Genomic DNA, 25,928 nt, shown 5'->3' on the forward strand with positions numbered 1-25,928 from the left:
CACCCTTGCCTCTGCCTGGCACATAGTGGGCACTTAATAAATGTTTATTGGATTGGATCTTAGATGCCCTAGTTTCCTTCAAAACTCAGTTCAGATGCCACCTTCTACATGAGGCTTTTCTGATTCTCCTAATTTTTGTTAGCCTTCACTACCACCACATAATCTGGTGTGCATTTTTATATGCTTGTATTATTTGCATGTTATCCCCCAGCTCCTTGAGGGCAAGACTTTTAGATTGTTTTCTGTTTCCTCAATGCCTAGCATGTAGTAGGTGCTTAATAAATGCTTGTTGACTGAAAGGCAGTTACAGAAGACAAGTCAGAAAAGGAGTTGAAAGCAAACCTGAATAAGATTCCCTTCTTTTAAATACAACTTTTGGTTTTTGAAGCATTTTCCCTAGTTTCACATTTCTCATTTGAATTTCTAATGTTAATTTTTGGGGCTGTCACTATCAACAGTGTCTGCTTCTTTTGCCTAATTTTTATTACTTTTATATGATTCTGAGAACCTTTGAGCATCCTTATTTGATTCCCATTTCTTCATCTGAGTTACACCAGCAGGGCTAAATCAGGTTTACTTGGATGACCAGTAATAAGAAAAAACTTAATGTCCCTTCGTGTATTCCCCCTCTTTGCCTCCTTTCTCCTTCCTCCCCTTACCCCATGGCCTGCCCTTGGGGGAGGTACCTGAAATTCCTTTAATAAAAGACTGATCCTTTTCATCTGCAACTTGAAGCAAGGTTTAAGATGCACCTGCTGGCTAAGTTAACATACTGATTAAGATTCATTAGTCACTTAAGAATGCCTATTACTCTTGATTTGTGGGAAGAGAGAGAAGACTGGAGACTGCTTGTCAAAAGAGTTGGAAGGCATTGGGTGCTAGAATAATGGGGGGGGAGTAGTTTTTTACTTAAGTTAAGTGGTTAAGCTTAGTTAACGGGAAGAAGAGCAGGGGATTCGGAGGTCAGTTTTGTCAGACCTGACCATTTTTCCTAGAATTGAGCATGTTTACCTTTACCTGGAAAGTTGTTAAAGGAGTATTTTTCTCTAACTGATCACTGCAACCAGACCTGCTCCCAATTATTGGGCTTCCCCATCCCCTCCTCCTCCCCAAACATAATGCAGTCTTGTAAACTTGCTTTGTTCCCAAGGTATTTGTTAATCTGGGTATCACTGTATTCCTTTCCGGCATGTTGGCTGGCTGCCCAGCAACCAGCCATCGTTCTGGAGCAAGAGGTTAAGTTCTGACCTGCACATTGTTCCCTCCTCAGCAATACACTTGGGGAAAGGTTTTAGTCCAATATAGGTACATGTGAAAATGCTAATTATTACATAGAGGAAATCCTTATGGTATCTTATATGTGCAATCCTTTATGCTAATTTTAAAAGCTGATTATCGAACAGATGCCTATGAATTCTTTGTATTATATTGTGTTCATAATGAAAAGAAATCCTCTCTCATATAGCTTTCTCTCAGACATTGCTTACTGTTTTTTAAAAAAAAAATTTGTCACCTATCAAACATTTATTTTCTCTTACCACCCTTACCATTCCCCATGAGAGGGGCAGGAAAAAACAAAAAAACAACAAAAAAACCTTGTTAACAAGTAATGCATATTCAGGCAAAATGAATTCCCACATTGGCCACATCCAAACATGTCAGTTTCATTCTGCATATTGAGACTTTCGTCATGCCTTCTTATCTTTCCTTCTTGTATAATAAATGAGTAAGTTTACCAGGCACTAGATTTCTCTGTCTCCCTGTTTCTCCCTCTCTCTCCAGGGGAAATAAACAAAAGAGGCCAAGGAGGGGGAGGTTCCAGACATCTGCTTCCCCACTCCAGTACTTTCCCTCGGTTCTCAGGAATATTGGCAATTAACAGGACTTACCTTCAGAATATCACAGAAATAGCTGCATAGATAGATGCATAACATTTTCCTAACTGCAAAGTTTTATTTCCTCATTGTGTACATTTTTCCCAGGAATTTTTAAGTTTTCTATTTCAAATAAAATTCATTGGCCTAGTTCTTGGGCCTATGGAAAACATCACTTCACTCATCTTCTGTTTGTTGGACTTTATATTCATGGGTTTCCCAGACTCTGTTTAGCCTGCTAGTTTTTATTTTGATGCTGTCTTGTTTTCACTGTGCATAGCCCAGAATGAATGAAGATGCCTGCTCACTGTGAATTTCTGTTTATGTATATCACCTTTGTCACATGCCTTTTGTGTGCAGTGAACTTAAGTGGGCAATCTAATATTTAGTCACTTTGATGCAAATAATAGCTTTGTGCACTTATTATAAAGTAATAATTGACTTTATAATATTGCATCTGAGGTAACATAAGCTACTGAAATGCCTTTTGAATCTTCAAGATAGGATGAAATGTTCAATATATTTTTTTTATATTAATCATCTTTTATTGATGAAAAAGCATTGAAAGCTGATAGTTGATGTGAGGTATGGTGGTCTGATGGCGGCATAGACTTGAGAATTGGAAGGGATCTTAGGATAAGTATTTTTCCACAACCATACTGAATTACCATTGCATATTTCTATTTTTGTAATCCTTTCTGGTGAACAAAATTTTCAGGGGGCTTGGAAGAGATCTTTAATTTGTGGGGATGGGATTAATGCCATTATTCACCTACTTGAAAGTATGCCTTGATAATGTAAAAGCAGAATGAGTTCTACCAGCCCTTTGTTAAATGTTTTCTCCCTTTTCTGCCTCATTTTAATTCTTTACCCCCAAATCAGGAGGTAAATTCTAATGCAGAGTAAAATATTGTGTTCTAGTAATTACTTCCGTTAATAATATGTAAGACTAGGGAAAAAAAATTATCTAGGGAGAGACTATATCATGGTTTTCACAGAAACTCTGTTCCTCACAGCTCTGGTAGAAGATAATGGGGTGGTTGTTTTGGTCTTAAACTAGGGAGGGGAATTAAAAGCAAATTCCCAAGGGGCATTTTGAATAGGTTTATACAGATTCCTATTTCTGTCAGTTTCAACAAAGCAACTGCTTCTGCCCAGAAAATACCTCCCAGCAAATAGGGAAGAATAGAAATGAAATTAAAGGACAAGGATAGAGAGTCACTGTCTATGAGATAAGGGGTGTTGGCAGTTTTTACTTGGGTTGTCACTGATTTAAGTAAAAGCTTTCTTGGCTTTTTGTTTCTGTTTTTACAGTTCATTTTTTTTATAAAAATATTTTCATATATGTATTTTTTCCCTCTTAGATGAATGAATGTAAATTTATTAAGCACCTATGTGCCAAGGACTGTGCTAAAACTAAGCACTAGTAGTAATAAAAATAGAAAAAACAGGATAGTTTTCAAGGAGCTCTTGCTATACTTGAGGGAAAATCACATAAAAGATGGTTCAGCTGCAGGGTGAATGGAAAGGTCCAGAAATCTGGGGGAGAAGGTTTGCAGCTGGCAAGACCCAGGGATCTTTAGGTTATGCCATTAAATTGAATGACTCTGTTGTGAGTCTCTAGGGCAGATGGTGAGGCCTGGAGGACTTTAGGAGGCAGTAACAAAGCAGATGTTAAGGTCTGGTGGTCTTCCAGTAGAGCTGGCAGATCCCATCTCCTCCAAACCATGTGAGCATTAAGCAGCCTGGATGGATTCTGGGCAGCCCCTGCCATGCGAGTGGGCAGAAGAGGAAGAAAGAAAGTGGGGGAAGGTGCCTCCTATGGTAGCAGGTTTTTCCAGCTGCCTAGTGGGAGGGTTTGGGAGAGGGGGAATGAAATGATATGAAAGACTTTTAAAATAATAAACATTAACTCTTTGGCTTAGTATAAGGAGGACACCATTTTGCAAAGGCTTGGTGGCATTCATTCTGTTTCTGTATCTATATTTCTGTGAGGTTTAATTGTATTGTGACCATTTACAGAGACAGTAGAATGAGTGCCAGATCTTGGCTGGGAGGATGTGGGTTTGGATATTGTGTGACTTTAAGCAAATTACTTTGTTTTTCTGAGCCTCAGTTTCCTCTGAGGTCTCAAGAGTTCCCTCTCAGTACTAGACCTGTGATCCTGTGATCTCTAAGATCCGATGACTTTTCATCTCCCTTCCAATGGGAAATCCTTTAATTTTCAACAACAGAAACTTGTACCATGCAGCTAAAGATAGTATGGCTTGGTTTAGAGACAGTGTAATGGTAATGGTCTGAGGTCAGCATCTGAATTTGCACCCTGATATCGCCACTTTCTATGGATGACCTTGGGCGAGTTTTTGCTCCTGTAAAGTAGGGAGAGGGAAATCCAGGGAGATGGGCTAGATGACCTTCTTTTTCTTTTCCAGTTTGAAATCTGTGTCCTTTGCCTTCAGAATTTGGCTCTGAAACTACTACAGATTTCCTTTTAAGTAACAATCTTTGTTCCTTTCCCCAGAGTAGAACACATTTTAATTTCACTTAACATGATTGAATCACAAGATTGTGGCAAACAGGAGGGAGAAGCTGGGTAGCTTTAGCTTTTTATCTTTCTAAAAACTAATAAGATACTTTCTTTCTGTTACCGTCCTGTTATAAATCTAATGTTCGTGTATTGCTTTTGTATTTTTTTTTTCCCTAGGGTGACATACCATCTGTTGAACACCTCCTCCAAAATGGAAGTGACCCAAATGTTAAAGACCATGCTGGATGGACTCCATTGGTATTTTTCAGCTTTCTTTGCTCTCTGACTACCCCACTCCCCTCTGGGACACATCCCTCTCTGCCTTCTTTTTTTTCTTTAATGAAATTATATTTTCATTAATTATAAGGGGAATAAATGGTTTCTGACCTGATCTTCAGTGTGGTCGGCGTATAATTTAGAGCGGAGCTTCTTAATCTTGGTATCATGGACCCATTGGCAGTCTGGTGAAGCCTATGGAATCTCTTCTCAGAATAATGTTTGTTGTCTACATTCATGATAAAAGAAAATGTTAAATTTCAGGTAGAAGTCAGTAAAAATAAAGCTGTCGTTTTTCTTTCTCATCCAAGCCCATGGACTCATTTGAAATCTATTCATGGACCCCTAATAGAAATTATTGTGTTATCTTGACTCACTTTCTAAGGGTTCAGGATTATGGTTATGCTTTTTTTGGTGGTCCCATTTTGCTTTTTTTTTTTTTTTTTTTAATGGGTTGCCCAAGAACTGGTGTAGGACAGCTGCTCCTTAATTTAGGAAGTTCTCACCTTCCAAAGTCTGGTCCCATTAGAGGCTGACTTTTGCTGCTGGCTATGTCAAGAAGGGTCAAGAAATATGTAATGTTTTTCACAGGAAAGTAAGTCCCATTGAGATACACCACATGCCGCAATTGCTATATATGGATAGAAGGGAGGAAACCCTGTAGTCCTGCCTCCTTGTTATCCTGTTTAGTATTTTTTTTTAACTTATTTAGAGCCTTTTTTTTTAAGAGATCTTTTTGACTTTTGATACAGTGTGTGGCTAAACATGTAATGTGAAGAATCCACAGGAAAGAATAGTACAAGCTGCTTGCATTTGGAAACAAGTGCTAACTATCTGGGCTAATTGCATTAGGACAATAAACATGAGATATGACATGTGTAGCCACAGAAGATGTCAACAGATGAGGGAGATGCATTCATCCTGCAAAGCAGAAATTCAGCACAGAAATTGGGAGTCTAATTAGACCAGGTGCATGCAGGCTTAAAGTGATATATAATGGTGTCCCCACTAGCCAAAATATCATGCCAGGAAAGTATTCATCCAGCTCTAAGTCATGGAGTTGTAGAGACTTTCTCGGACTAGCTAATATTTTCCTGATTGGTTTAATTATTTTTTCATGATCTGGAAAGCACACTATAGCAAAAAGGAGCGAGTATTCTTGCTGTATTGATTTAAGTTCTCCTCCTTTGCCAGTAAAAGAGCAGCTTTAATATGACCTATTTTCTGAATCTGACATACCAAGATGCATGTTAATCACAAGAGGGAATTTGTTCAAATGGATTTATCAAAATGCAAAGTGATGGTGTGATCACACATAAAAAAGTGGGGACAAAATTAACCAGGAGTATTTCTTTTCTCTGGAGTCTGTTTTGATATCTTCCATTCAGTTGCTGTTTGTATTAATTTAGTCATTATTGGGATCAGACAAGTTGCTAATGATAAGCCTTGACCACTTGCTGCCTCGGCTGGTGGTAGAACTGCCTTGTAGATCTATGAACTCGTGTAAGTAAGTGTAGATTTTGGATATTTTTATACTGTTGATAGCTGTGTGATCAGTGGAAAATTACAAACTTTACCGAAGGTGAAATTGTGGTATGCATTCAACTTTGGTTGGGTCACCTTAGACAATTATAGAATTTCCATTTGAAAGGACCTCTGGAACCTTCTAATCAAAAGAGTTTTTAATTTTTTAACTACTTTGGCAGTCTGCTGACACCTGTGGACTCCCTCTCATTGTGTTTTTTTCTAAATAAATAAAATACATAACATTACATGGAAACCAATTATGTTGAAATAATGGTCTATATATATATATTTTTTAAAAGTTCATGGCACCTAGGTTAAGAAGATCTGATCTAGTCTCATCCACGCCCTAATAATAATTCCTTCTATATCATGATCCAGCCTTTGCTTGAAGACTTCCCCTAGGGCATGAACTCAGTATCTTCTGTTTTCATATCCCCAACATGGCATCATGGCAGCATTATAGTGGACTTAAGAGTCAGACCCATAAAATCTCTTCAAGCTCTGATACTGGGATTTTATGATTAGCAATATTTCATCTAAAATGCACGTTCCCTCTTTCTTCCAAAAGGACTTATTACTTAGTCCTCAAGTTAAAAGTCTTTGTCTTTATAGCCTGAATTGAGTGAATGATTGAAAAAACATTTATTAAGATCACTGCTGACTAGGTACCAGGCACAGTGTTCAATACGAGCGATAAAAAAGTGAGATCGTTCTTGTCCTCACGGAACATACATTCTAACATGGGAGACAACACATATATGAGAGTAGCGGTCAGGAAAAGTATCTGTGAGAGTCAGTGATGTCAGGAGAGCTGTTATGAGAGCTTTTACATTTAAGTGATTTTTAAGACGTGTAGTAAGTGCCTTATTATGCCTATAAATGTTTGTCCAAATAAATTGAATCCAGACTACCTGACTTAAAAGCAAAATTCTTGACCTAATCCAGCATCCTTTAAAAAACAAAGTTTTTTTTTTGCTTTGTTTTGTTTGGTTTTTTGCCAGATCATTAGAATTTTGTTTACTTGTTCTTTGTCATGCTTCTCTGCCCTCCCTCCAATTTGTGTCAATTAGCACGAAGCCTGCAATCATGGACACCAGAAGGTTGTGGAGCTGCTGTTACAACACAAGGCTTTGGTAAACACCACTGGCTACCAGAATGACTCGCCACTCCATGATGCAGTCAGGAATGGGCACGTGAGCATTGCCAAGCTGTTACTTTCCCATGGAGCCTCTCGAAACTCGATGTAAGTAGGTTGGAAACGTGTTACTGTTATTTTATTGACGTGAATTTCTAAATTATAATTGCCTTTGAAGCAAAGACCTTAACATGTAGGTTATTGTTGATGTGTTTCATTTTTTTAATCCCCTCATCTGTTCGCCTCCCACAATTAGATGTGATTTTCACGACGGTTTAAAAACAGCATAGATGTCTTTTCCTTCTGTGGTTGTAAGATATGTGTGTATGGAGAGAGACAGAGACTCAGAGAGAGACAGAGAGATCATGGGTTTTCTTTTAGTGCTGGAAAATTATCAAGCTAATTTTGAAAGCTTTCATTCCTCTGGCCTTATTTACATAGTACAAAAGCCAGTTGTTTTAAAATATAAATAGAAATTTTAAATTGACCATTGCATTTATCTCCCATCTTGCATTTCTCCTTATGTCCACTTGGACATAATATGCAGAAATGCATGCAAGAATTCAAATGTTGGGAAATAGAACTCTGTGATTAACTTGCATCATAATGAAAGGTTTTGCGTTTTCCAGATGAGGCTCATGGGTGTGTTGTTTTGCAGTGGCACAAAGTGACTTTTGGAAATTGTCTTTTAAAATAGACACCATGGAACACATCGCAAGTAAATGGCTCATGTGGACTTTTTGTCTTAGTCTGTTGCCTCATCGTCTTAGGTTAGTAAGATTATAAAGTTTAGTTTCAGTGTTGAATTAAATTGGAGTAAGCTGATATACTGGTTTCCCATTTAATCTCATTAAAGTTCTCTCAAAGGATGAGGATAATTTGGAAAGTTCAATATAAGAAAATACTCATATTCCTTCTAAAATACCTCCCAAGTGTGAGAATTAAAGATATTTTTTAAAAACTCATTCGTTTGAGATGACCATGTCTCTTTAAAAAGATAGAATCTAAAAATCAGCTACTGAAAGTGTAATCATCAATCAGTCAGCACGCCTTTAGTAAGTGCCTACTCTGTGCCTGGCATTGTATCGGGGATAAAAAAAACAAACAGACGGAAAAACAAAGAATAAAACAATCCTACTTAGACAAGTCTTAAACCAGCTACTTATAATTATTAGGTGTGAAATGCTTCATTGCAGGGAAAACCCTGCAGCTTTTCCAGATTTCCTGCTGCTCTAATGGACTAATTAATTCTCTCTGGGCCTTAGTTTCTTCATTTGTAATATAACTGACTTGAATGAGAGGACTTTTTAAGGTGCTTTCTAGTTATAAATCCACGATCCTGTGAATAGAGGAATTGCCACTTTTGAATCAACACTTTAATATCTTGAAATGTAACTAGGCAACAGAGCTAAACAATATTCTTTTGTACAACCGGATATTCTTGTTGCTGTTCAGTCATTTTAGTCGTGTCTGACTCTTCGTAATCCCATTTGCAGTTTCCTTGGCAAAGATACTGGAGTGGTTTGCCATTTTCCTTCTCCAACTCATTTTACACATGAGGAAACTGAGGCAAACAGGGTAAAGTGATTTACCCAGGATCACACAGCCATTGGCTGAGGCCAGATTTGAACTCAGTCCTGACTCTAGTCCTGGCACTCTAATCACTGTGTGCAATTTAGCTGCCTCCAGTGAAGTTCTGTGGAGGTTAAAGTATGGACTGAACCACTGATTAATGAGTTTCACTAACAGCTACTTCTGTGAGAAAATAATGGGATCTTGGAGCCTCAGATGTATTGAAACTTAGCTGTTGTTGCAACAGCCACAGCTGTTTGTCATTTTTCTGTGTTATTCCTGGGTCCTTGCATGTAGTTTCTGGTACCACGTGTAGAATAAATTTTTGCTGCTGACTTCCAAACAGAACTGTAGCCTTGGAAAACTAATATATCCATGGTTACTAGTAATACTGAGTCACGAGTTGTCACATTGAAGGTGCTGGACAGTCTTTATCATTGCCTTATGACAGCACAGTATCATAAATCAACTGATGCTTGGACTGGGGAGAATCTCTTTGCGTTATAAAGTTTCCATGATCACCGGAGCATTACTGAAATGTGACTTAATTAATAGCAACTTAATGCTATTAGTCTTAGTAAAGGCATTTTTTCTGCCTACCTCCTCACCATCTGTTGTTACACACACACACACACACACACACACACACACACACACACACACACACACACACACACACACACACACACACACACACACACACACAAAATAGGTCCTGCTTGGGTCCTGCTTACTGGCTGTGTGACCCTGGGCAACTTAACATCTCTAAGCCTCAGTTTGCTCTTCTGTAAAATGGGGATAATAAGAGCACCCACTTCACAGGATGATTTAGAAGATCAAATGTGATAGCATAGATAAAGCATCTTACAACCCTTGAAAGCATGGTAGCTATTAATTATGCAAGTTAGTTCAGGTGTGTAGACATACTGACTCGGGGAGAGAGCGGGTGTTGGGGAATAAACCAGAGAGAAGAAGGAAAGAGTGTGCGTTTAGTTGATCTTTGTGGTTGATTACATTGCCCCCTTAAGAAGCAATTGGATCAGGACAGCTAGGTGGCAGAGTAGATAGAACACCAGTGCTGGAGTCAGGAACATTTGAATTCAGATCATCATTAAACACTCACTGACTGTGTGACCCTGGGTAAGTCACTTAACCCCAGTTGCCTCCAAAAAGAGGAATGGCAGCATCAATCGGAATTGTGGCCACCAGATGAAAGTTGTAATTTCCCCTCGTCTCAGGTCGTACATTTATATGTTGATCTAAAACAACAAAAAGGGGCAGGTAGGTGGATAGAGTGGATAGAGCACCGACCCTGGTGTCCGGAGGATCTGAGTTCTAAAGCCTCAGATACTTACTAGCTGTGTGACCCTGGGCAAGTCACTTCACCCTGTTTGCCTCAGTTTCCTCATCTGTAAAATGAGCTGGAGAAGGAAATGGCAAACCATTCCAGTATCTTTGACAAGAAAACCCCAAATGAAGTCATGGAGAGTCAGACATGACTGAAACAACTCAACAACAACAGAGACAAAGAAGGAGCAGTTTCTGAGTATGTGAAATCCAGAGCCCGGTAAAAGAAGAGGGTTGAGATATTTAGAATTTAAGATTTAGAAGAGAACTAAACGTGCTCATTCTGTATGTAGGGGGCTTTGCTTCGCTGCACGGTGATCCTTTTATTCATCTCTGGGCCATCTATACCATGTTCTGGACCTCTCCTTGCTCCCTAGCTTCATCTCCCATCATCCCCCATCTCGGCAGGTGGCTGCCCTGTCTCCTTGTCTGAAATTGAAGCCTTCTGACGTGAGCTCCCTCACATCTTCAGCTCTAAACTTTCAGGATGTCTTTACCTAGCCTCTCCTTCTTTCCCTCCTGTCTCTGAGAGAATGATGTGGCAAGGTTCACCTCTCCGTCTGTGCTGCCATAGTTTCTTGTCTGTCTCTTTCAGGATTTCACTCCATTGATTGTCCTCTCTCTCTCTGTCTCTCTCTCTCTCTGTCTCTCTCTCTCTCTCTGTCTCTCTCTCTCTCTCTCTCTGTGTCTCTCTCTCTCTGTCTCTCTCTCTCTCTCTCTCTCTCTCTCTGTCTCTCTCTCTCTCTGTCTGTCTCTCTATCTCCATTTTTGATCTCTTCCCTTTATTTACTTAATTCTTCTTTCCTTAGCAACCTGCTGAGGTGTGGAAAAGAGTGTTGAGTTTGGAGTCAAAGGACCTGTGTTTGAACTGACTGATTTTTATCTGCTGCAGTGACAGTGTTGGACTGGATTGATTGACTGGATGGCCTCCAAGACCCCTTCCAACTCTTAAATCGATCTAACAGCCCACCCCCACTGCCTAAAAAACAAAACCCACAACCCTTTCAAAGAGTGTTGCTCTTTCTCTGCTATCCTTCCAATGGCAGGTTTTTAGAAAGATTATTCCATATTCACCACCTTCTCCTCAGTTCCACCACTCTGTAGCTTCTGGCTTCCTCGTTCCCTCCTTGTTAGTGTTCCTCAGTCTTTCTGTAGTGTTTGATGCTATTAACTGCCCAGTTTCCTCCAGACTATTCTCTTCTTCCTGGGCTTCTTGGATACCATTTTCTCCCTGTTTTTTCTACTCTTATCAGTCTACTTTGCTGGTTCTTTTTCTCTTATACTTTTACATAGGTATAGGTGGCACTGAATTCAAACCTGGCCTCAGCCACTTACTATGTTTGTGTGGGTAAGTCATTTAGTCCTGTTTGTCTCAGTTTCCTCATCTGTAAAATGAGAATAATAATAGCACCTACTTCCCAGGGTTATTATGAGGATCGGATCAAGATAATCATAAAGCACTTAGCATAGTGCATGGCATGTAGTAAGCACTATATAAATGTTAACTGCTATTATTATTATTTATTGTTATTATTATTATTTTATGTGGATGTACCCCAGGGCTCATTTGTCTCCTTGTCCAGTTTTTTGTTTTTTTTTTTAGAGATAGCAAGCAAGTTAAGAGCATATCAGATATTCTTCAAGACTCAGTATTATACTTCAAAAAAATCATTGGTTTAACAGTGGGAAGAGTGTTTTCTGTACATATTTTTGTAAGTAATGTGTATATTTCTGTAGAGTCTGTCCAGAGATATTCACCAGGTGGTGAAGTTCTGGTTTATGAATGACATTTTGTTAATTCCATTAAGCCATGAAATACTACCGGACTTTCTCAAAGTTGCCCATGGTCATTCAAAAGAGATTGACTTGGTACTCTGTGGGGGGGGGGGGAGCCGAGGGCATGAAGGATGCTGATTGCCTGAAGTATAGCTTACATTTGAATGGGCAACTCACCAGATCGATCTGTCAGTGCAGTTTGTCTTAGATAAGCATTACAGATAGAAATTGAGCCTGGGCCCAAAATTGAATAAAATATTTGGTAAATTTGACAGTGCTTTCCACAGTCCCAGTATGAACTACTCCCTGACACACAAAGCCATATTTTTAACATCACTGTTCTCCTGAGGTTACTGATTAGCTGTGAATCATGGAAAACATCGCAGTCTCAAAAGAATCAAAATGGAAGATGACCCTAAGGGCAATAGAAAGTTGTGTGATGGGCATCAGTAGGCTTTGGCCTATTACCAACAATGCCTTGTGCTTGAGAAACTTTCAAAGATGGATATGTCCAGAAAATGAGATGTTATATTCCTGTGGCCTCGCTAAGGGCTAACCACTATACATCCTGACTATTGAATTTTATCCATGAAATACTAAAAGTAACAGAGTACATGGAGGATTTTTTTGGAAACTCTTGGACAAAAACAGTTTCACAAGATAATTAGGCATGGATGGGTCGTAATCTGTATTGGTGGATATACTTATAAATCTTTTGGAGTATCGTGATTCATGTAGATATGTGGAGAAAAAGACTTCTTGTTCTGCATAACTGGTTTGCTTTTTTATTTCCCCACTTAATTCAGGTGAACCTGAAAATAATTTTCCTGTGTATGTGTCTTAAAATGTCCAACGTCCCCCTCAGTGGATAGAGTGCTGGGCCTACATTCAGGAATACTTGAATTCAGATCTGTCCTCAGCTGCTTACTAGCTGTTTGACTTTGGGCAAGTCACTTAATCCCTGTTTGCCTCAGTTTCCCCAGCTCTAAAATGGAGGATAATAGAAGCACCAATCTTACAGGGTTGTTGTGAGAATCAAATAAGAATATTTGTAAAGCACTTAGCATAGTATTTGCATGTAGTAGGTGCTTTATTAATGCTAGCTATTATTATTATTATTATTATTGTTATTGTTATTCTTAAGAAAATTTTCAAAATCCCTTAATATTTCTCAGCCTTGGTTTTCCTTATTGGTAAATGAATAAATAGTTTAAGTTAGTGTAGGCAAATAACGTGGATGAATATACTTTGTATTGAATTTTCATGTTACATAAGCATAATTTGGTTCCTATATGATAAATTTTCTGACACTTAGGTTTATTTTTCTCATCTTGTATTTTTTTTATTGTTGCGATGTGATCTTGGCCTTAAAAAAAATCTCATTCTATACAATTCATGGAAGTGGCTAGGGCAATGTAAGATTAGTTTCTATTCAGTTATTTCTTATCCTACTATCCATAATTTGGATTGAGGTCTCTAATGAGTGTGAACTTTTAAAAGGATGACACTTTTTTCTGTCATCTCTTAAAGATCACTACCTTTCTTAAAACTCATTTTGCATCCCTGTGCCCCCCCCACTTTTTTTTTTAAAAGGTTGTTATTCCATCATAAAAATTGAAGGAGGAGTCAATTTCTCTGGGACAACATAGCCAATTTTTACCCCTAGATCTTTGGAAGAATTTAAGAGCAATGATTTTCTTTAGTAATTTTTTTTAGTTCAGATTTACTATCTTCCCTATTCATTCAGCTAATATGTTGTATACAAATGACTTATATCATTTTACATATGATAATTAGAGTTTTTAAATGAAAGAATGGGTGGGAGTCATATATTGGTGTCTGAGACCTGATTTCCTGATATCTCTTCCTCTGTTGTATAAATGTCTGTATTGTTAACTGTTGAAAGCATGATACCTCCCCCAACTTTCTTCTTGCCTTCTTCAGTTAAAGAAAAAAAGCTCACGATGAGATTAGAGTTTTTGTATAAAACATTATGTGGGTTGGCTTTTTGAATTATGCTGATTTGGAAATGCACAAGATTTAGCAACTAGAATACTTTGCTGCTTACTAAGTTTACTCAGACTAGGAAGGATATTGGGTAATAAATGGAAAATATTATATGGACCAGTGGACCTATTAATTGTCCCTGTGGCCTAGTTAATTTTTTTTTAAAGTTAATCTCCTGCAGAGAGATAATTTATATTTTATGGTCGGGTTGTTTTTTTTTTTTCTTATGTTATTTGTCCTCTTGAATTCCAATGTCTTTCTTGGTTCACGGCAAGCCAAGTGACTTGAAATATTAGATCTCTGTGTTTGCAGTTTCACAGTGGTTTGTAAACACCCTCCACTCAGATGGACTGCCCGACCAGCTTGCTGTGCATGATAAATTTAGCATTAGTGCAAAACTGTCTCGCTGCTTTTCCGTTCAGTACCTGGTGGCCCTCAGCCATCCTTGCAGCAGGTGCACGTTTAAATTTGATGATAACCTCCTTCCCTCCCTTAGTAATACTCATTTAGTGAACAGTTGTGGGCAGATACCTGCCGTGCTGTTCTTGGGAAATAAACAAAGGTTTTTCTGTATTCTGTGTGGGGTGTTTCGTTTAAAGTGAAATGTCAATTTGTAGCGGGAAAATAAAGCGAAACATTTTAAGATGCTCTGACAGAGAGACTGTCTAAATGGGTCCCTGGGTGAGGGTTGTCAACAGCTTTACAACTGTGGGCCTCAAAGCTTGCCTTTTGTACCATTTCCCAAATAGAATCAATGTCCAACCAGCTCAGTGATGGTGGCCAGGGTATCAGTCAAGAGTTAGTCAACAAAATCTCCAACTTCATTCTTCTGCTAGAGCAAGGGTAAAAGGGTAAATAGGGCTTTCTTCAAAGGGTCATTCCAAGGATTATTTAGACCAAGTGTATAGCGCCGGACTTGGAGTCAGGAAGACTTGAGTTCAGATCCAGCCCCAGATACTTACTAGCTGTGTGACCCTGGGTAGGTCACTTAACTGATGTCTGCCTCAGTTTCCTCATTTGTAAAATGGGGATGAGGATGATAATTACACCCTCCCAGTATTATTCTGAGGATCAAATGAGATAATATTTGTGAAGTGCTTAGCCCAGTGCCTGACACGTAGTGGGTGCTTAATAAATCCCTGCCTCTTTCCCTCCTTCCCTCTCTCCTTTCCTTCCTTCCTTCCTTCCTTCCTCCTTTCTTCTTCTCTTCCGTCCTTCCTCCCTCCCCTTGGCAATCTGGTGGAGCCTATGGAACCTTCTCAGAATAATGTTACTATTATTTCTTTTTAATTTATATATTATTTGTTTTTGACATTTAAAAAATTAATTTAGAGTTCAAAATACATTTAAAAATTTTTTTAATTTCAAATTCTCTCCCTTCAGCCCCTTTCCCACTCATTGAGAAGACAAACGATATGATATCAATTATACATATGAACTCATGCAAAACATAGTTCCATGTTAGCCATGTTGCAAAAAAAAAAAAAACCAGCCATAAAAATAAAGTGAAAAAATTATACTTCACTTTGCACTGAGTTCATCAGTTTTCTCTCTCTGGAGGTAGATGGCATTTTTCATCATGAGTCTTTAGGAATTGTCATGGATCATTGCCTTGATCAGAGTAACTAAGTCTTTTACATGTAATCATTGTTAAGAATGTTTTTAAATACAGGAACAGCTAGTTGGCACGGTGGATAGAACACTGGCCAGAGGACCTGAGTTAAAATTTGGCCTCAGACACATAGTAGCTGTGTGACCCTGGGCAAGTCACTTAATTCCGATTGCCTCCAAAAAACAAAGAATATTTTTAAATGTGTAAAATAGAATATATAGCATTACAAAGGAAATCAATTACAGTTATCCCTTCTATATCACGGTTTCAATATGTCATGGGTGGGCATAAGAAATTAAATGGGAATTTTTGGGGAGTTTTGCTGAAATCATAGCATGAGGGCCAGCAGATGACACAGAAAAAGTTTAGAAACTCAGAAATGCAGGATTGTTTTTAAAATGACATTCTGCTAGACTCTGGCATCATATGAGAAAAGGCAAAGGCCTTGTGTGAGTTCCTAAAGGAAAATGAAGATGAAGGGTCTGCCCCTATGGATTTTATTTATATTTTCCAGATTGTAGGGGCAGCACACCCCTAACCCCTGTGTTGTGGAAGGAATAACTGTATAATGAAGTACAGTTACCTATATATAAGTGTGTGTGTGTGTGTGTGTGTGTGTGTGTACGTGTACACACATAAATACATGTTCACTGACCCCATGTTAAGAATTCCTGTCTTAGCAGATCTTGGAAAGGCGAAGCCCAGGATCAGAAAGAATCCCGTGTTTGACCGCTCCCCGTGGTTGTCTGTCTTAGACAATCAGCTGGGGCTGAGCTCCAAATGATTCATTTATTCCTGGCTTATCTCTTGTATATAAGCAGATTATTTCAGTTTCTAGTCCTGAAAGTTCTTCCTGGATCGCTTTATTTCCCTTTCAATAGAATGGATAAATAAAACTTGGTATTTCCCTACCCCATGTTGCAAAGCCTCCACATGTTTTGGAATGAAAAGCAGGTTTAGAAGATGCAGAATTAATTACTTGATGTTGATATAGCTCTGAAAGGAATTGAAGCCAAATCTTAAGATACAACTTTTTCTTTGTTAAAAGAAATGATCAATTCCCATACCATATCATAAGGCTTAGCCCCTTTGATATAGTGAAATGTTCCACAAACAATAGCCTCTCAAGAGGTGTGAGACAATCTTAGACCTGAAATAGAAACTACTGGAGGCCTGGGAACTTGTGGAAAAATGAAGGTGTTTAAAAAAAAAAATAGATTTTAGTGGTTCTTTGATCTCAGGTGTCTCTGCTGTCTCCAGTGAGGCAGCTTTCAACCCATCTGTCTCTTTTTCCTCTGTCTAGTTCTTATCCATATATTTCCATAAATCCTCCATTTTAGGTTTATCCAGTGGGCTGAAGTTTTTTGAAAGAATATTTTATGACTATCTGCTCTGTGTATCTTGGATATACCTATTTATACTTGTTGACTCCTCCATTAGAATGTAAGCTCCTTGGGGGCAAGGATCGTTGACTTTCATTTTATCCCCAACATTTAACAGTGTCTGGAACATGGTAAGTGCTTAAATAAGTGTTTGTTTTTGTTTTTTGTTTTTTTTGCTTTTTTTTTAATTTGGTGAGGCAGTTGGGGTTAAGTGACTTGCCCAGAGTCACACAGCTAATAAAGTGTCGAGTGTCTGAGGCTAGATTTGAACTCAGGTCCTCCTGACTCCAAGGCCAGAGCTTTATGCGCTGTGTCACCTAGCTGACCCTAAATAAATGTTTGTTGATAGAATGTTTTTATACCAGTCCCGGGCCGTTTCATTCTGTCATTACTTTTAAATATGTGTATTTTTTTTATCTTTTTATTTTTTACAAGCCATTTTTCAAGTATATCTCCTGCCCATAGCTGTCCTCTCCAGCAAGAAAAATTATGTAAACCTACCCAAAAAGAGATTGTGTCTAACACTGGACTCAGCATTCTCTATCCAAAGGCCGTCATGTCTCTACTGAGAGGAAGGAAGAGTGTTTCATCACCAGTGTTCTGAAAACGAGGTTGGTCATCACAGTGGATGGAGTGCTGAACCTAGACTCAGGAAAACCTGAGTTCACATCTCCCTCCAGAAACTTGGTAGCTATGTGACCCTGGGCAAGACACTGCCTCAGTTTCCTTATCTGTAAAATGGGGACAATATTAGCACTTACCTCCCTGGGTTGTTAAGATAAAATGAAGTACTATTTATTTAAGGGAAAAAAAAAAACCATCCTGTAAACCATGAAGTGCTATGTAAATGCTGGTTATTATGAAAAATTCTGATCTTTTAATGTTTTAATTTAAACTATTGTGATCAATATGCATATTATTCATTTCTCACTCTGCTACCTCCTTATGTTTCTGAAGAATAATGGAAACTAGATCATTGAATTATCTAGCTTATTAACCTCCTGTACTGTGAAATAGCCTTGATTCTTTCTTAAGAAGTGAAATATATTATCTGTGTTACCTGCCAATTTCTCTTCTTACCTGTGTTTTTTCTTCTTTCCTCCATTTGGGAGGTTGCGGTACTTTGCCCTCCTGACATAAATCTTTCTCTTTCATTGTTTTTTGCTTTAGGCAAATGGTAGAATAACTCAATTTATTATTGTGTTACATCTCCATGAATACTTGAGTTTTGGCAGCAGGAGAGAAGGGGAGGGTTTCCCCCTCAGAAATGAAAATAATGTCATTGTCTTTTAAAGCATACAGAAGACATTTACATATCTGCTGTCTGTAGGTAGTTACTAATTTAATTAATGTCTCATTTAAAAATTAAGAGCAAAGAATAGAGAAAGCATTATCTTTTGTAACTTAAATGTAAGAATTAGAGCATATAGAATAGTCCTGGGTATGATGCCATGTTAGAAAAATATATTTTTTAAATAAGCAAATGAAAGGCCAAAGTAAAATACTAAAAAACCAGATTTTTGTTAGTAATAATGATAATGATGATGATGATGATGATAACAATATGCTAACATTTATCTGGCGCCTACTCTATGCCAGGTGCTGCTCTAAGCACTTTACAGTTATATTATGTGATCCTCACAACAGCCATGAGTGATTGCTATTATTATCCCCATTTTTACAGATGAGGAAACTGAGGCAAACAGAAGTTAAGTGGCTTGCCAATGATTATATGCTAATAAAGTATCTGAGGCTGGATTTGAATTTGGGTCTGCCTGACCCAGGCTTGCTGCTTTGTGCGCTGTACCACCTAGCTCATATTGTAATATATTTACTTCCTTAATATTCCCCTGTTGAACCAGAATTCTAATAGTAATAGCCAACATTTATATAGTGCCTCAAAGTTTGCAAGGCATATCACAAATATTATCTCATTTGAGCAACAACCCTGTGAAGTTGGTGCTACTATTCTCATTTTACAGATAAGGAAACTGAGATTCTGAGGTCATACAGATAGCAGGTGTCATAGGCAGGATTTGAGTTCAGGTCTTCTTGACTCCAGTTCTAGTGCTGTATACATGGTGCCATCTAACTGCTGTGCTTCTAGAAACCTTGACAACATGGCAGGCAGCTCTGGATAGGTGAGCTTTTGCTACCCTTAGGATCTGTGGGAAATTGTTTTTCTGATGAAAAACTTTGTTGTCTTTAAGAGGAACAATGGAAAATACCTGCTCGACTTGGTATAATCCATTTTTCTTTTATCTGTTTCTCAGAATATTCTAACCACTACCACTTGGCCATTGAGCCTCAATGATTCCACTTTGTCTATTTCCATTGTCTTCCTCCTATCATCCTTGTTTGGTTTTTGTGGTCTCCCCCCACCCTTGGATTCTCTCAACCTTAGACAGTTTGGAGAGGGGGGGCCCCTTCCTCCCTTGTTGACTCTGTCTGTAGGATATGATAGTCCTGTGATTGAGTCACCAAAGCAGAGTGCTGACTCGTTCAATTCTTCAGCCCCTTTGGGGCACATATTTTACCAGTAGAATTAGATGAGAGGCATGAAATAATGAAAAGTGAAATGAGCAGTAGCAAGAGAATGCTGTGTATAGTAACAGAAATATGCTTCTAAGAACAACTTTGAGTGACTAATTCATCCTGAGTATCATAAATACTCAAACCAACTACAAAGAACCTAGGAAGGAAGATGCAGTCCACCTCCAGAGAAAGAACTGATAAATAGAAGTATGTGTAGTACAGATGTGTCTGTGTGTGTTTGTGTGCACATATATACAAATATACATATAGACACAATACACACACACACATACAGAGAGACACATATATACAACATATATGCACATATATACACATTATAGTGTGTGTATGTGTATATATATGTATACACATATACATATATACATACATATACACAGATACATAAACATAGATACAGAGAGAGAGAGTGTTTAATGGTGGACTTCTCCAGGGTGGTCTGGGAAGGAGGGAGAAAAAATAATGTATAGGAGAGAACAAAAGAAAATTTAGAAGGAAGCACAGAAACGCAGGGTAGTTTTGAAAATGATATGTAGTGTTTATCATAGTTTTTTCAAAAAAAAATTAAACAGTCTGAAATGGAAATTCCTGATTTCATACTGAATCCTCTATGTTGTGCTGTGTACATGGAAGTGTTCTTGTTTTGTTGTTTTTGTCTTTTTGTATTTAAGTTTAAAATGAATAAAAAGAAAAGAATTAGGTGAAAGGATCTGGGACAATTGTGATGATTCTGCTAAAGGCAGTGGAGGCCTGACAACAATTTCTCAAGTTGAATCTCAAGGGCCCCCCCTTTTTTTTTTTTTTTTTTTTTTAAAGGCAATTGGAGTTAAGTGACTTCAGGGTCATACAGCCAGTGAGTGTCAAGTGTTTGGTCTGAAGCCGGATTTCAGCTCAGGTCTTCCTGACTTCAGGGCCAGTGGTCTATCCACTGCGCCACCTAGCTGCCCCTGGGCCCTTTCTTAACAGACTTCTCTGTTCTCTCTTATTTTGCCCACTAAGTCTTTGTAGTCTCGCTGAGTTAGCTGTGAACAAATCAGTTATCCCTTATTTCAACCTGGACACGCAGGATTCCCATGAATTAGTGAATGAACAGAAAAAAAAATTTTTTTATTAAGTACTTACTGTATTAAAAGTACCATATTAAATTTTGGGGATATAAATAATTCAAATCAATTGAATTCAGTAAATTTTTATTAAATGCCTATTATGTACCAAGCACTGTGCCAAGGGCTGGGGACATAAATAAGGAAAAGAAAGACAGTTTCTGCCCTCAAGGAGCTTACAGTCTAATGAGGGAAGAGAAAACATAAAAGGCAGCTGAAAAGTGGGGGGAGGGATGTACCCAGCATAGGGACATGATGTTCTCTGGAATGGAAACCAAGGAGAGGAACTGATGGAAAATGGAGAGATTACTGGAAAATGGGGAGATACCTGCAAAGTTTTTGAGTCCTCTGTAAAGAAAGGCTTTGGGAGGGGGTTATAAAACTCCAGTCAGAATGGAGAAGCAACTGAGGGGAGTTGAGAAAGGGGTTGCATATCAAAAATAGTCATCTGCTTGGTAATGAGATTTTAGGTGACCAGCTTATCCTGGAGGAATTGAAACCAGCAGAGGGAACAAGAATGTGACCTTGAGCTCTCAAAGAGCTCAGGTTCTAATAGAAGCAAGCCACACATAGAGATGAGGTTTTAGCTATAGGTCAGATGGAAAGTCTCAGGGATCCTTAGGACATAGGCATCCAAACAAATGGTAATGAATCTTCTGTAGCATTGATTAAATGATAGCTCTTGAACCATTTAGTGGTGACAAAGGCTTTGGGCACTTTCAAACAACAAAAAACTTTTAAGGAATACAGAGAAGACAAAAATAATGGATACAAACATTTACAGAGGAAACTAAAAAGACATCAGCATGGGAACAGGAGAATAGGTCTCTGTCAACATTTGTGTACCATTATTTTCATCATCAATTACTGTGGAGTCACCCCTTTTGAACTCTGTCTGATACCTTTGTCTTTATTGTTATTTGTCCTTCGTTTTCAAAGAGGACCGATGATATCATGGGTGATATCTTGACTTACTCATCAGCTGGATTTAAGTGAGGCAGAGCTGCACAAAGTGGGCAGTCTCACTCTCTCTTCCAGAGTCATTGAAGTCTACTGGCAAGGTAGAAGTCAAGAGGATTGGTGATGGCTTGGGATGCAGTAGAAGACTTTGGCATCTTTGATGTCTGACCAAGTTCTAAGCATTCCACAACCCCTGCTTTAGGTGCCTTCATGGCCATTGGAACATATCATTCTCATCTGCCCATTCCACCAGGGGAAGTCTTTACATGCTTGGGGTAGACATCGTCCTAACTCACCAATGGGTTTGAGGCCTGATGGTTACCTTCATCCTGGTGTAACCCGTCTGTAGAGATGGCTTACCTCGGTGTGGCCGCTTTGCATGCTACATCTTCTTGGAGCCACAGGTGAGAGTTGGGTGGCAAGTGGACACTGAAGGAGGATGAGCACCCCTAAATAGGGCTCAGAAAGTCCTCACACTTGGAACACTCTATACACCCCACTTCCATCTTGGATGTGTTGTATGAAGAAAGAGATATTTCTTCCTCATATGGAAAGTAATATTTCTCCTTCCTAATATAGGAGATACTTCTTCCTCATAGAAGATACTTCTCTTTCCTTGTATACAAGGTGATACGTCTTCCTCATGTAGGAGATACTTCTCCTTCCTAATATAGGAGATACTTTTCCTTCCTCATTCAGAAGGACATACCTCTTCCTCACACAGCGCATTCTAGTACTAAAGAAGATGACTGTGAGGAGGCAGGACACTAGACCACGTGCACAGGGAAGAAATCCATGCAGGAGGTGATAGTTTGAAGATGATGATGATGATGATGATGATGACGATGATAATGTTAAGAACCACAATGACTTTATGGTCCATCCAGTCTGACCTCAGTTTACAGATGGGGAAACTGAGGCCCCGAGAGGTTGTGACTTGTTCAAGATCACAGAGCTACTAAGTGTTAGAGCTGGGATTTTTAACCGTCTCTTGATGAATCCAAGTTATGCTTCCCCTCTGACAGTTCTGGCCTTTTCCCTGAGCTGAGTTCTGTGACCTTCCAAAGCCCAATCTTATTATTTAGTGATAAATACTTGAAACAAACAGGAATAATTAAGTATTGAATAAATGCTTCTTTGAATGTTGTTATAACGTAGAATGTTTCTATCCACAATTAGCAAAAATTGCATTTCTTTATAAATGTGGATTGGCCAGGATCTTTCTGCCTCTAAAAGCTTGACTGATGAAAGTTTCTGAAGAGGTACGAACAATAACTCTACAAGGGTTGAGTTTAAAAAAAAAAAGTTTTCATATGAGAATCCAACTACAAGTAGAAGAAAAATTTATTGGATAATTTGTTTTACGGATCAGAACAATGACTAGCAGCCAGACAGAGTACCGAAGAACACTAGGATGTGCACTGGGGTCTTGGGTTGGAATCCATGCTCCGCCATTAATTGGCTGTGTGCCCTTGGGCACAATCACTGTCCTTCTCGGGCTTTCAGTTTCCTCATCTGTAAAGTGCTGGATGACCTCCAAGCTTCCTTTTGCCTCAAAGTCTGTGAAGCAAGCTTTTATTCCCACTAGGTTATTAATGATCATTTGGGATGGCAGTGTGTCAGGGGTATGAAAAGATGGGAAGGGAGAAATCGAAGAGGTGGCTTCAGGGAGCATTTTTATAAAAATATACCACCGAGCTGTAACCATAAAGAATGCAAGCCACTTTTCCCCAGTAACTTAACAGTAAAATTTTAAATCCTGACAGACACTATTCTTTCTAACATGGCTTTTAAAATCTGAGTCATATGTAATCCCAGTGAAGTCTTTTGAATAATCAGAGGATTTCCTTTTTAAAATGCATTAATACATATGAGATCTTCAGAACGCTACATGTAAAAGGCATTGCTGGGTGTGAATCCTAAACAGTTTTACATCTAAATTTGGTATCTCAAAAATCACCTGTGTGACCTTGGGCATTCAGTCACTTAACTGTTCTGGGCCTTGATTTTCTCATCTGTAAAATGAAGTCTTTGAAGAAAGTGGGCCTCTTTTAAAGGAAAGAAACAAAACAAACATTAATTAAGTGCTACTATGTGTCAGGCTCATAGTACAGATGTTATCTCACGTGTTTGTCACAATATCTCTGGAAGGTGAGTACTATTATCATTCCCATTTCACAGTTGAAGAAACTGACACAGGCAGGGTTGAATCACTTACCCGGGGTTACTTGGCTAGTAAGTGTCTGAAGCTGGATTTGAACTCAGGTCTTCCTGACTCCAACCCTGGCTCTTGATCCATTGTACCACCCAAATGCTTAAAGTCTCTTGCATCTCTCAGTCCAGGATCCCATATGAAAAAAGTGTTCTTGAGATGTTTCATTTTTTTGGGAGCACCTAGGTGGCGCAATGGACAGAGCACCGGCCCTAGAGTCAGGAGGATCTGAGTTCAAATGTGGTCTCAGAGCAGATACTTGACACTTACTAGCTATGTGACCCTGAGCAAGTCACTGAATCTCAATTGCCTTGCCAAAAAAAAAAATTAACATTTTATTTTTTCTAATTACATGTAAAATAACAATTTTAACCTTTTTTTTTTTTTTTTTACAGTTTTGAGTTTCAAATTGTCTCCCACCCTCCCCATTGTTGAAAAGGCATGCAGTTGATAAAGGTTATACGTGTGGAGTCATACAAGACATGTTACTATATCAGTTGTATTTCATTTAATTTATTGACATCACCAGAGTCACAGGCAGTGATGCTGCCCATGTGACCTTGAGCAAATCACTTAACCACCCTGGGTCTTAGCTTCCTCATCTGTTAAATGGGGATGGGGTTACCTTAGACAGCTTCTGAGGTCCCCACTAGTTCTAAATCTACAATTTAGGTTTGTGTAGGGCTTGTGAACTTGGATGGGGGTGGGGGTGGGAGACACACAATTTGTCTTTATTTTCCCTAACCTCTAATTGGAATTTAGCATTTCTCTTAATTATAAATGTAGGTAATGAAACCTTAGCGTGAAGAGAGATCCATAGACTTGACCAGACTCCTAAAGGGATCCATGATCCCAAAATGATTTCAGAACCCTTGCCTCATACCAAAGACCGTGTACCAAGCAGCTGCCCCTTCCTTACGGTCCAACTCCTACAGCCTTTTCTCAGCCCCTTCTGACCGGAGGGGTTATGGCACTAGCTGATCCACGGGGCTCCAGTTACTCCCCACATCCATCCATCCTATACAGAGTTTGAGTAATCCTACTCAGAAGATGACTGTGTGTTTGTAGTACATCATCCCCCTACACACAAGCCTACAGTATCTAAACTTGCTTAGCTTCCAGGTCCTCTGCTCTGGCCGTCTCAATGGCATGGTTTCTCATTACCAGCCTACGCAGACCAACCCTGCTGGCTAAGCTAATCCATTTGTTATTCCCACAATGCTTGTTATTTGTTCTTCGAGGCACATGCTACCCTCCCACCTCAAATATCATCCCCTCTACCAAAATATGCCTTTAAGTCCCAATGCTCACAACCGGCCACTGTGAATCAGTGGATACAGCCCTGGGCCTGGAGAGTCAGGAAGACCTGAGTTTCGGTGCAGCCTCAGACACTTCAGAGTGAGTCACTTACCATCTGTCTCCCTCAGTTTTTTCAACTGTAAAATGGGGATTATAATGGCACTTACCTCCCAGAACTGTTGTGAGGATTGAATGAGATAATATTAGTAAAGCACCAAATCAGTGTCTAGTATACAGTAGATGTTTAAAAAATTCTTATTCTCTCCTTCTTCTTCTCGTTCTGTGATATAATGGAATGATCATGGGACATGGAGTCAGGAGATCTGAGTTCAAATCCAGCCTTAGATACTTTCTAGCTGCGTGACCCTGGGCGAGTCTCTTAACCTCTGTCTCAGTTTCTTCAACTGTAAAATGGGGGTCATAATAACACTCACCTCCCAAGGTTGTGGTGAGGATTGAATGAGATAATATTCGTAAAGCATTAAGCCCAGTGTCTGTTTATAATAGGTGTTTAATAAATGTTTATTCCTCCCCTACCCCTCATCCTTTTTCTGTTGTATAGTAGAAAGATCATGGGACATGAAACCAGGAGACCTGAGTTTGAATCCTGGTTGTGATATACTTCATAGCTTTGTGACCATGATTTAAGTTCTAGAATCTCTCTGAGCCTCCATTTCCTCATCTGTAAAATGGGAATGAAATCAGTGCTACCTACCTCCAAAGGGTGGCTTGTGATAAAAAGCATTTTGTGACACCCCCCCCCCCC

General features: G+C 38.9%; 1 protein-coding gene across 1 annotated transcript in view; it reads left to right on the forward strand.

Annotated features, from left to right (window-relative positions):
- BARD1 (BRCA1 associated RING domain 1) overlaps window positions 1-25,928 on the forward strand; it is a 142,444-nt gene that overhangs the window by 71,424 nt on the left and 45,092 nt on the right. The window contains exons 5-6 of the mRNA XM_027873777.1: window positions 4,579-4,659; window positions 7,275-7,447. Coding sequence (XP_027729578.1) covers window positions 4,579-4,659; window positions 7,275-7,447 — 254 coding nt within the window. The remainder of the gene's footprint in view (window positions 1-4,578; window positions 4,660-7,274; window positions 7,448-25,928) is intronic.

Source organism: Vombatus ursinus, unplaced genomic scaffold (assembly GCF_900497805.2).
Source record: "Vombatus ursinus unplaced genomic scaffold, bare-nosed wombat genome assembly UNPS02014802.1, whole genome shotgun sequence".
Lineage (NCBI taxonomy): Eukaryota > Metazoa > Chordata > Mammalia > Diprotodontia > Vombatidae > Vombatus > Vombatus ursinus.